General features: G+C 41.2%; 1 protein-coding gene across 3 annotated transcripts in view; it reads left to right on the top strand.

Annotated features, from left to right (window-relative positions):
* ADCY8 (adenylate cyclase 8) overlaps positions 1 to 13,136 on the top strand; it is a 192,768-nt gene that overhangs the window by 152,446 nt on the left and 27,186 nt on the right. For all 3 annotated transcript variants that reach the window (XM_010972658.3, XM_045508451.2, XM_074353082.1), the window contains one exon: positions 5,871 to 6,043. In XM_010972658.3, the coding sequence (XP_010970960.2) occupies positions 5,871 to 6,043 (173 nt within the window). The remainder of the gene's footprint in view (positions 1 to 5,870; positions 6,044 to 13,136) is intronic.

Below are 13,136 nucleotides of genomic sequence, written 5' to 3'. Positions count from 1 at the left end.
AACATCATAGTTCATGGGACATTAGGCAGAGCAATCAGAAGGGTCTCGCTTCAGTAATGTGCAATAATTATCCCTAAATTATATGCTGCTCTAATTCTTCCTTAAAAAAATTCTTAAAAGTAAGACCAAAAGTCTACGAAGACACTTCTTCTTTTTTTAGATCCAAATGTTTATTTTTTGTGTTACAAGAATGAAAGTAAATCCAATCAGATAATGAAATAAACATACGAGGCAATTGGTCTTCGAGTAGGGATAAATTACTCTAAAAGAAATGAATCCTAGATAATTTTCCCTTCAAGTCAAGCGTCTTGTTGCTTAATAAATTTTTTGTTTGGAAAAAATAATGAGAAATGTTTTATATTAGAAAATATGAAGAAGTTATATTTGTGTATTGGAAAAGAATGTTCATAACAACCTTCCTGTAAAGCCGAAAACTAGAAACAACCCAAATGTCTGTAAGTAGATGAAAGGATAAACAAACTGTGGAATATTCGTCTGTTGAACTACTACCCATCAGTAGAAGGGAATGATCTATTGACAGATGTGCAATAACGTGGATGAATCCCAAGATCATTACGCTAAGGGAAATAAACAAAACAAAGACAGTATGCACTTGTATGGTCCCATTGATTGAAAACTCTAGAAGATGCAAATTGATACACAGTAACAGAAAAAAGTCAGTGGTTGCGTGGGGAGGAGGGGTAAGGATGTGGGAGGGAAATTATAAAGGGACACAATGAAACTTGGGCAGGTGTTCCTTTTCTTGATGGTGATGGTTTCACAGATGTGTACAAATACTGAATCTTTTCAAAGGTATGCATTAGATCTACGCAGTTCATTGTAGGTCACTCATAACTCAATAAAGCTATCTTTAAAACTGAGCACAAAAGAGGAGTCAGAAAGACAGGCAGAGAAAAGTGAGGAGCAGAATTACAGAGGGTCTGTCAGAAACCGGCAGTCAGAAAATTTTGACTTAAATTCCAGCTCCGATGCTTATAACTGTGGTCTTGAGCAAGTTACTCAAGCTCTGAGCCTCATTTCCACACTGGGGATAATGATTGTGGATACGTCACAGGGTTATCATGAGACTTTGAAAAAAAATGCATGTGTACATTTACTATCATTTCTTGTGCATAATGCTCATTAAACATCAGTCATTATGATGACGATGACAAAGATGAAGGAAGAAAGAAGGGGACTTTAAAAAGGAAGACAAAAGGAAAAAAAAGCAAGAAGGAGCAAAAAGAGAGGAAAAGAAACAATTAAGAGTCAATCGGTAATAAAACAAATAAGCAGATTTTTTAAATTCCAAAAGTGGCTGTAAAAATTAGTGCCTCCCTAAACTCTTGCCTTCATTTCTCTGGTTAACTCCTCAGGTAGGAATCAGCACCCTGAGTGATTTTGGAGGAAAATGTATTCACTGTGATCTAAAATCACCAGCTGGTATTCAGGATAAAATTAGATTTTCCCAAACTTCCACACAGATAGGCCCACCACCAAATAATTCAAACAAAGAATAGCTCAAAGAAATTGTCAAATCGCTCCACTCTCATTTCAGAACGTTTTCTAGTTGAACAGAGGGATGTTGTATAAGCTCATTTGGCTCCTACACTGAGCCAGTTTTATGTTATGGCTAAATACATAGAGGAGATCATTTTGTTTTTTTCCCCGAATGATAATTAATTTTTGGAATTGCCTTTCCCAACAAAGAGGCAAAAGCTATAATAACACAATGTTATCCAAAAACCAACAAGTCCTATCTCACTGAAGCTTAGATTCCAAGACTTTAAGGACATTAACTGTGCATGGGAGACGGAATAGGTCTGAATGGTTAAGGCTGTGTGGTGAAATAGAATGAGCACAAACTCTTCTGCCATTTACTAGCTGAGTAGCCTTGGGCAAGTCATCTAACCTCTCTGAGCCTCAGTTTCCTCATCTGTATAATGGAATTGTTAATATCTTGTAAGATTATTTGGATGACAGATAGAGATAATATGCATGAAACACTCAATAAATGTTAGTTTCTTTCTTCTCTCCCTCTCTTTCTTAAGGGCTTTGGTAACTAAGAGTAAATAGTGCCTGTCCAAGTAGAGGTTTGAGTTTAAAGAAGAAGATACAGATGTAACAATTTTTTTTTAATGCACAAGGTTTTGTGCTCTAAAACGTGAGATTACCTACATAATTATGTGTACTAAAAATCTGAGCAAGCCACAGTTTCATAGCAATATCAATCTTCTGGCCTCAACAATTATTTACAAAATGGTGACCACCTTGAGTTGGATCACTCTCAGGGATCCAGATCCTTCCAGACCCTCAGTTGTTGCCCAGGTCAAGGGAGTAGTCCAACAAGGCCACCACGTTCCTCTCTGCTACTTGTTCTTAGCTGACGGCATCTGCTTCCTAGGTATGTTCAACAATGTCAAATCATCACCCTCTGGGAACACATTTGATTTTTGGAAGTCACCAAGATGAGTTATCTGGCTGGACATCACCATTTAGGCAGCAAATACAGAGAGATTGCATTTTTGGTATTTTTCAAAAATAGACTCTGAAGATAATGTATAGGTGTCTGAGCTCAGTTGTTAAAGAATCGTGGTTGAGATGAGCACATAGTCCCCCAAGTTGACTAAGTTGAATTGACCTATAAGCATCATCAAGAAAAGCATCATTGTTTTATTTATTTTTCTGAATTATGAAGTGATGCCTTTCCATAAGAAATAGCTGTTTGCCTGCTCATTGATTAGGTTTTGCTTCATAGTTATAATGTAGATGTCATTAACATACATATGTCTTCTTGTGGATTAGTATGAAGTTAAAATATTGACTGAGACTGTAGTCCCTTCTAGGAAATAACCACAAGAGTCCATCTGTCCTCAACCCAAGTCAGACGTAAACAGCACGTCTGCTTATGGAATTTAAACGCAGTTTTGACAGATCCGAGTTAACAGCTACAATGAACTAGAGAGCATTCATTATTCTTCCCCTAGTATGGAAAAAAAAAAGGTCAACCATGGAAAGCAAGGTCTAAAATAAGACAAAACACAGTAAGAATGTACCAGAGCCCCAAGCACACTCAAAATGCCCCCTTTCCCCTACCTAACACAATCCAGTAAACAGCTTGGAGAGTCAGGTCAGTTACCTCCACTTGGCACCTGTGGTGACCCCAGGTTCAAGACAACCTCATTCCTGGACCGTGAGGGGAGTCAGGGCTCAGGGAGAAGCAGAGCAGCCTCTGTTGTTGGCCTGTGAGCCTTCACAGTGCTGCTGGTACCAAGACTTATAATTGCTAAGAATTAGGTTCTGTGTGAATCAGCAAGTTTGGGTCCTTTCTTTGAATGACAGTGACTCCTTCTTGTTCTGTGAGTTCACAATGCTGTAGGATGTGGGCCACAACCAAATGGCTACAGACACTCCAGTGGATGCGATTGGTGTGGACAGATGCTCGAGATCTTCTTTGAGTCATCATTGTGTAAAATTCTTCTTTCTGTTTCTTCTAAGGGGAAAATGTGTTCATACTGCCATGGTAATTTATGAAAATTATGACCATGTCCTGACATTCAGGTGGCGCCTTCCAGCCTGGCACCATGCTTGGTGCCCAGCAGGTCCTAAATGCCTGCTTTAGTTTGTAAAATGCTTGTTTCAAGCAAACAGAATCAGATATTGCTCCACTTAACACTTTGAACTGTTGATGTTTCCACATCTCATTCACAGTTTAGACCTTGACTTCCTTCAGGCTTGGGCCGTTTCCTTGAATTCCCAGGGCCTAGCACCATGCTTTGATTACAACAGCCATGCAATAAATGTTCATTATATTTCTAATATTTAGCTGTTGTGCCCTCTTAGGTTTTTGCTCAAGGGAACAATCATCTCATGGCTTTTGACCTTATAAGTGATTCATGATTTGCATTGACAAAGCTATGCAAGACCTTTGCATGTGATGCAAGTAACAATGAAACAGTTCCCCTCAGATCAATTCCTCTTTCCTCCATTTGTTAAAATGGAAGATCTTGGTAGTTTCTCTGGATAGAAAAAAGATAAACTCTGAAAAATGAACTAGTTATTGCCTTCTCACTTCACTCACAGCTTCCTGCACAGAGGCATCAGGACAAGTTACCAAACAATCTTGCCAAGGGAAGATCTTTCAGGAGAGTTGAAGAAAGCTTATCATTCCATTGGAGACAAGGACATAATTGGATTTATTAGGATATGAAGAAACAAAAGTAAAGGATGCCCCAGACACCAGGCTCCTTAAAGGCAGGGCAGTGCCTTATTCATTTCTGGGTCCACCTCGTGCACCATGGTACTTGTCCTTTGCCCTCAGGGGCAACTCAGTTAGGGTGCTGTCCACATTTGTTGGTATCACTGCCCTTGTTGAAAATAGACACAAATGAGTCAGTTGGCTTAAGAAATCAGTGATTCAGTAGTTGCTCGGGGATTTCCGGAAATTCTTACCCATTTCCTCTGCCCCTCACAGAAATTGTCTCTTCATGTAATAAGAGAGAGAAGACAGTCGGTTTCTGGAAGGAGCCATACATAACAGGGCTAGAATGGATTTTTAAAATCATTAAGCCCTATATGCCCACTAGAATTACATTCACATTGGCAGGTTGTATCCAGATATCCTAGGGGCAATGTTCTAGTTATGAGAACTTGAACCATTTGCTTAAGCTGTATGAGACTCAGTTGCTTCCCCTATAAAATGGAAATTATGATTCCCATCTTGATCAGTTACTTTGAAAACTGCAAGAGAAGACGTGTATAAACACCAGAAGTACCACCACCAAGCGGGACTTTGATGATGCGAGTTTTATCCTTTTTCTCCTACTAGATAGTCAGAGTCCAAACCTACCATCCAGAAGGACACTGTGGGATTCTTCTACAAGGAAATGGGCGGAGGCGCTCCCTATAGAAGGCTGAAAGCCACCTGCACGGACTGACATATGGGGGCCACTCCAACATTACAGCCCTTGAGTGGTTCCAAACTGGCCCACTGAGCAGCTGCTTCTAACACAGGGTGGCAGATATTACGCTGGGTGGTGATGTATGCTATGGAGGAATGAGGCCATGTCCGGAAGCACCTGGAGAGATGCATGAAGGCTTCTCATAGGAGAAGACACCAGAGGAGTAAGGCTTAGTTACCTGGATGAGATTTGAGCAACAGGACACAAGATACAAAACACCAAGGCACAGGAGAGTGGGGAAAGAGCTGTGGGAGACAGCAAGTAGACAGTGAGGCTAGACCATAAGGTGGGGTTTGGAAAGTGAAAGGAAATCCATATATGATGGCCTCGAGGGTTTTGCTGTGCAGGAAGGAGAACATAATTTGAGGGAATAGAGAGCAATGAAAAGACTTCAAGTTAGGGAGTAACGTGATCAGATCTGTGTCTTGGAAATACTGGATAGGGAATAAGAGTGTGTATTTAGTGAGGATTGAGAGCTAGAAGCAGATAGAGCTGCCAGAAAATGGTTTCAAATCTACAGGTGAAAGCTAAAGCAGAAACAAAGTAGAGGGAGACGAGTAGGTGGATGTGAGATTTATTAAGAAAGTAAAATCTACAGACTTAGGATGACCCAGCTGTGGAATGTGGGGGAAAGAAAGACAACAAAGATGAGATCAAGGTTTCTGGCTTGAGGAATGGTGCGAATGGTTCCCCCAAGATAGGGAACAGAGATCTGGGGAGCTGCTAAGGAAATGATGAGTTCAATGTGGGAGTTGAATTTGAGGAGTTGGAGTTTGAGGACGGCCTGAGACTTCCGAACGGAGATGCTCAGTAAACATCTGTATTAGGAGACCTACTGGCATTCATGACTAGGAGGATGACCCTCCCACATTCCTACTGAATTTGACCACCTACCTTCTCTGTTTCCAGTACTTCGTCTTCACGGGGGTGCTGGCCATGGTGACATGTGCGGTTTTCCTCCGACTTAATTCCGTCCTGAAGCTGGCTGTGCTGCTGATTATGATCGCTATCTATGCCCTGCTGACTGAGACCATCTATGCAGGACTCTTTCTGCGCTACGACAACCTGAACCACAGTGGAGAGTAAGTGTCCAGTCAAATCCCTAGTTTTCAGTTTCATCATGTATTTGCATTACAGATTAATTAATGCATTAAATTTTGGACTAAATCACAGCTTAGGTGTGGCCAAATCTAATCATGGATGGTCTCTTCAACCTTAATAGCTCCAAAACTGGAGGGTTTGATTCTAATTTGGCTGTAGCAATATTAATAATAGGAGACACTGTGCATGGAGTACTTACTAGCCTCCCTGTATTTTGTTATTTTGGAAATACAGAAAAATACAAAAAAAAAACCCAATATCTTAGCCTAGATTCCTTACATAACAGAGCCTGAGGCAAGCATGAAGTGCTAATGCAAACCCGGGGCAGCAGAAGTCAGGGAAAAGAGAAGTGAAGAAGAGGGTGGGAGGTAAATACTAGTTAATGCCATATTGTGCTGACCAGAATGAACTGCAAAGAGATTCAGCTGGTGCCTTGGAAGATGCGCTCATTTGGCCAATTGGAATATCCCTGTGTAGGCGGTGAGGTAAGGAAAAGCATCTCAAATGGAGGAGGGGAGAGGAATCTGCTGGCCTCTTCCCTCTCCTTTCTCCCATTGGTCGCAGTTCACGCCCTGGATGTGCTTCCTGGTGACATCACCTGGCCCCTTCCACAGCCCCGGGGTAAAGCAGACCCCACACCTGCCTGGTGGAGCTTCTTCTGAGTTGGAAGTGGCGGGAGGAGCCAGACACTGAGCATGTGGCTGATCAGCCTCGGGGGCAGGAAGCACATAGGTCTCACTGAGACCAGAATAAGTGCCCAACAGTCTGAGAGAAAGAGGAGGTCAAGATAGTTCAAGAAGCCTCAGAAAATACGTCTGATGCTAATAATGTGAGCATCTATGAAGCAACCCGTGGGAATAAACAATGCTAAGAATTAGTTGTGCTTACTTCTGCATTTTTAAATGTAGAAAGCATTGCAGATATTGTTGAAGTTCCCTTCCCCAACATTGTTCTTTTGCCCTCCTCCCAAGAGTCAACATCAAATGCACTTAACATATATCCTTCCCATCTCTGTGTTTTACATATAATTAGTTATGTCTGTATTTATAAATTATTTATAAAATTCTTGTGTGGTAGTGCAATATTGTATCTTTTTAGATCCATCTAGGCTCATTTCTACAGATCTGATTCCTGTTAGCTGTTGTATGTACATATTATACAATATGAACACACCAAAGTATATTTATCCTTTGACCTATTAGAAGGTTATCAATGCCTCCGTGATCATCATTGAACATGTCTCCTGGGGTTTATATCTAAAAGCACATTTGCTGGATTGTATCTTCATTTCCCACTTTTTAAAATATTGCCAAATGGCTCTCCAACAAAGTGGGAACAGTTTCTCTCTTAATAAGCAGCAGTCCTTGTAATTCCTATTGAATTTATGAGTGAGAATTTTGTCTCATCACTTTCATTAATCGTTCCTTGATCGTGAGTAATAAGTTTGTGTATCTCTTTATTGTTGTTGATTGACCATTTTCAGTAAACTTCCAGGTCATACCCTTTGCCTGCGTTTCTATTAGGTTGTTTGCCTTTTTTTTACAGGTTTCACAAAGTTTCTTTATAAATGCTAGATATTAATTTGTGTCTGCTTTGCTTATACATCATTCACTTTACATCCATTGCCCTATTTAACCTTCACAGCAACAATCTGAGGGACATAGGCTCAGAGAGATTCCACAATTACCCAGGTGCACACAGCCCGTAGGTAACAGATGTGGATTCTAGCTCAAGTCTTTCTGCCTCCAAAGTCCATCTTTCTAAACACTGCATATATCTCTCATAGATAAGGTGAAGAATCTCTCACCATATGCCCAGGGTTCAGAGAAAGCCAAAACAGTTTCAAATTAGGTAAACTAGTTAGTGGCAGCAGATGTCCCATGGCCAAGCAGAAACCAGCACAAAAGGAGGCAAAGAGATGTATGAACAAAATAGGCCACCTTTGTGGCAAAATAAAGACTAAACCATCTAAAATCTATTCATTCCAAGGGAAACACTGTATTAATGGAGCATTAATGGAGCAAACCAGGGCTTTGGCTTCAAATCCAGACTCTCCTGAATTAGAAATTACCCTCCCATCTCTGGATCTCAGTGAAATGGAATAACTAAACTGCTATGGGGCTGTGTGAGGCTCTGATGTGCCTGGCACAGAGTAGGTGACCAATATCTGTTCATTCCTGTCCCCCCCCCCCCTTTTTAGGAGAGAGGTTTCGTTCTAAATTCTGTTTTGCGCTGTTAAGGAAACACCTACAGTTAAATTATTAAGTAGGATTGTGAAAGTAAGCGTAATCCCAGATCCACTGCTGCTGACGTTCAGGTGCTTTTCTCAGCTTCTTCCTGGCTCAAGGTCAATCATCGGTTCATCTTGCATTGACTCACACTCTGCTATCAACAGAATTAAATTAAGAAGGCATGGAAGAGCTCGTCCAGCCCTTCCCTCTCAGCTGAGTTATAAATCAGCAGGTCAGCAGTCACTGTGCATCCATTTGGCAGCCACGGTCTGCTCGTGCTGTTGGGATTCAGCCAGCCCTCTAGGAGCTCAGGGCATTCCTGCTGGTTGTTCCTGGGGGTCAGGTACAACTCTGGGAAAGTACAGAGAACCTTGCACAGGGCAGCCTGTCTGCTTCCACATTGAGATGATCCCAAATACCACAGATTCTCCCTCTGCTCCTGAGGCCCTCTCCACGACAACCCCCTATGACACTGAGCCCAGAACAGGTGAGGCACCCTCACTCCCAATATCTTATTAGTCCCTAGAGATGCATCCTCTTCAGCATCCCTTGTAGTGAAGACTATATCATGACACTTGTGAGTACAGGCTTAGGAACTAAACTACCTATGTTCAAATCCCAGCTCCATCATCGGCCAGCTGTGTGCAAATTAGGTACAAGTGACAACTCTCTAAGCCCTGTTTTCCCATCCATAAAGTGGGGATAATAATGGTTCCTATGTTGTAGTAACAGATGAGAGATCAGCTGTGATCATGGAAACTTAGCACAGGGCCTGGCATAGAATAGGCACTTGATTAATACTAACAATTATCATTGGACATGACTCCTTCTATACCACAAAAACTGCTATTCTAGAAATATCCTTACTCTCATCTCTGGACTGTAGTACCCTAAGTGACGTCCCAGCCTCCACTCTCAGTCCACCATCCTCAATGCCATCAAAGCCATCTGGCCAACTCATTATCCTTCTTAAAATCTTCAGGTACTCCCTGTTGCCTCTAAGGAGCTAGAAGTTCTACCTGTTTGTCAAGAACTTCAAAACTCTCTCTGGAGTCCCACTGACTTCTCCAGTCTTATCTCCTCCAACTCCATAGGTCATCCCTGTAGCCCGTATTCCTGCCATGGGAAACCAGGTGCTGTTTACCAAATGAGCTTCTGCATATACTGAACCCCCATCTGATATGTCCATCTTTTTCCGACCCATCATACTCAAGGACTTCTTCCTCAGGGAAGCCCTGTTTGAATCATTCCTCTTTTTCTAACCTGTGCACATAATTTTTTTTATCATTGCAGTTTGTTACAATTTCCATGTCTTCCTCTTCCATTAGAATAGGAGCTTCTGAGGGAATGGGCTAGTACTCGTGTTCGTATTTGGGGCACTTAGTGGAGAATCTGGCAGCAGGTGTTCAATTAAATATTTGTTGAAAGAAATGTGAAATGAATGAGTGACTGGTAGAATGTCAGCTCATTTGGAATCATAGTATGCTATTAACCATAGTGAGCTAAGTGTCATCTACCTAGAGCCCTGGGATTTTTGCTCACCGTCACCCATAAACCATGTGCTCCCCATTCTGTAAGCACAATTTGCTTTCAGACTTAAGTGTCACACCTTTGCTATGGGCTTTGCTAGGCCCTGCAAACTCAGAGATGAATAAAACACTACAAGGAACTTACGGGCAAGCAATTATAAGTAAGTGCATCTTGGAGGGCAGGGTGGCTACTGAAAAGCATCACTGAGGTCTGGATTGATAGCCAGCCTTCATCACTCACTAGATCCGTGAACTGGAGCGTGTCACTTAACATCTGGGTCTCAGTTTCTTCTTCACTAGAATAGGGATAATAATATTTTAAGTGTTGACATGTATGAAAGCAGGCAATGTATGCAGAGTTGTTAGAGGTATGGCATAAATCTGCACTAAGCAAATGCAGTCATTAGTATGGCAACAGAATAAAAGATAAATTCAAACTGGCTGGTTTATTTTGGGTTTCACGGGAGGGAAACTAATAACTACATTAAAATTTGGCATCGGATACATGATGGCTAATGCTCTGAACTTGGTGCCTGAGATGTGAATTCTCATCCTGGCTGATACAAATCTGCTGTGTGACCTTGAGCAAGCGCCTTCTTCTCTCTGAGCCTCAGTCTTCTACCTATAAAGTAAAAGGCTTGCAAGGACTATTATACCAAGTATACATAATATGGAATAGGATGGATCCATTAAACTCACATTGCAAAGTATTTAATGATAAGGGATTGTTTTCATAATACATAATAAGCCCAAAAGTAGGTTGCAAAACTGTATGAACCATACAATCCTAAATTTGTAAACATAACTATGTTTTTGCCTGAAAGAAAAGGAAATGACATTGAGTTGATTCCAAAATATTAACTGTTGTCTGGGTGGTGGGCTTAAGGAGAATTTTTATTTATTTATTTGTGAATTTGTATTAGCTTCCAAATTTACTACCATCAGCATGTGTACCTCTATAATGATTAACCCTCAAATTAAATATAAATTTTTATGAGACATCTGATAAGATGATCTCTAAAGATTGTGATAGCCCTGAGAACTACAATATTCTACATGTGTTTTTTACTTAATTATACCCTTTTCTATTAGCATAGGGAAAGGGTAGTATTAATTCAGTGATTCTATTAATACATATAAATTATTTCAAGATGTCCTTGGTTTTATGTCTCAACCACCCAATATCTAGCAAAGTATTACAATTTTGTAAATATTTTAGCCATTTGGGTCTCTTTGGAAGTTCTTCAAATAATCATAGAAACTACAAAAATTAAAATCTCCTCTAAATTCAAATCACAGTTCTTTCTGGGTGTCCTTTGGCCTGGCTGACTTACTGTGCACATTCTGCAGTCTCCTCTCAGGTCATATTTTTTCCATCTGAAATACATCCTAAAGATTCAAAGACCGTTCATAATGTTCCTTTACTTTTCTTCCAAATTTGATCTCGTCATCTCTCTATTTTTGGTCAACCACTGCTTTCAAAATGATTCAAGAGGTATTTATGTTTTCTCTTGAAAGTATTTTTTTAAGTGATAAATTGCTGAGCTTAAAAAAGTCTTCTGTATCACAAAGAAAAGGATATCAGAAGTGCTAGTCAGAGCAGGAGGTCAGGCTGTGTTCAAGAGGAGCTAAACATAGGACATCTCCCATTCAAACTAAGCCATGTGAACGAGTGATTTTTTAAAATGCCACCAGCAGAAGCAATATCATGTACTGGGAGTTTTACGGGGTAGAGAGAGACGGATGTGAGCCACGCACCACGCCAAGCACATTACCAAGATTTGGTCAACGAATTCTCACAATTACAGAGGTAAATATTATTAGCGTCTTTCACAGGGCAAGGGACTGAGGCTCAGAGATACTGAGTGACTTGTCCAAGATCGAGCAACTGGTTTGTAGCAGACCCGAGCTTGGAACCTGGGGTCTGCATGAGTACAAAGCTCATGACTTTAATTATTTTATCAGGAATCCACAAACTTCAGGAGCCAAAGAATTAAGTGACATGAAGGAAAGGGTGGCACTGGAATGAGCATATTCCCCCAAACAAGCACTATGGTGACTGGGACTGAATGAATCCTAGTCCCTAAAATTCTGAATGACAATATTCGGCTCACAGCCCAACCCTCTTCACTTCAGCACTGGCGGTGGACAGCTCTACCTCATCTGAGCACCCTCTCCTACTTAGCCTGCATGTAGCCTCAAACTTGATTTATGATGTTTACTTATCCTCCCTACACTAGAGGCTTGCAAACAGCTAGCTAAGCAAGATATATGTCAAGGACCTTTAGAACCCTTCCCACCTTTTCCTCCCAAAGTCTTATCAACCTGTGATACTCAGCTCTTGAGTCTTCCCTGGACATCCAGCCTGTGTTACTTTCTCTTCCCATATATCCCCATGGCAACAAGGATGAATCTTCACTATGGGGTGTATTGTGTAATGAAATTATCTGTCTACGTGATTCTTTCCTTTACTGGACTCTTTTGAGGACAAAGACAAGGCGCCTTCTTCAGTTCTGTATCCTAGCACATGCTTGGTACACAGTCGATGCTCAATAATTTATGTGCTTCATCAGGGCTACAAAAAAGAAACATAATAACGAGTATCATCTATTATTAGCATTTTATCTCCAAGGAAAAGCAGGTGGAAGCAGGAATTCACAAATCTGAATCTTGTTTCAGCCCACAGAGTTCCTCGGTCCTCTAGGTCCCCAGGTGCACAATACTCCCCAAGAGAAAACACGTTTCCTTTCCTAAGTCCCTATCCTACCTGGAGGGGCTTGGCCCTGTGTAAAAGGGCCTAAGAAGGTCTTTTAGCATAAAGGTAGGTGAGAAGCTGGCCATGGCAACTGGGTTCATGCCCCCATTTCCCTTAGCCCCATGTTACTCCTGGTAGTCTCCAGTGACAATAGAAAAGGGAAAGCTGGAGACCACCTGGGTGCAGCCAAATTAATGCTCGTTCTACTCTCTCTGAGCACTACATCTCGTCTACGATGCCCCCATTGTGTCCTTAAGCCACAGCAGAGTTAAGTCACCTCTGAGTGAGTTCTGAGTATATGTATGCTTGTGGTTGGGAAGCTATAAAACCAAGGAGTGATGTGACCTGATTTTTGTGAGCAGCCAAGTAGAAAAGAGATTGTAGAGGTTAACATTATGAGGTAACCACAAATCACAGTGACTGTATTCAGGTGGTAGAGATAGACATGGAGAAAAGGAAATGCACTGGGGATATATTTTGGTGGAAGTGTGGACAGGATTTGGATATTGGGGTGGTGAAGTCTGACTCAGTTTTGGTTTTGTTTTTGTCCCAAGCACCT

Source organism: Camelus bactrianus, chromosome 25, assembly GCF_048773025.1.
Source record: "Camelus bactrianus isolate YW-2024 breed Bactrian camel chromosome 25, ASM4877302v1, whole genome shotgun sequence".
NCBI lineage: Eukaryota > Metazoa > Chordata > Mammalia > Artiodactyla > Camelidae > Camelus > Camelus bactrianus.
Note: the sequence above shows the minus strand (reverse complement) of the source record. Positions and strands in the feature narration are given on the sequence as shown.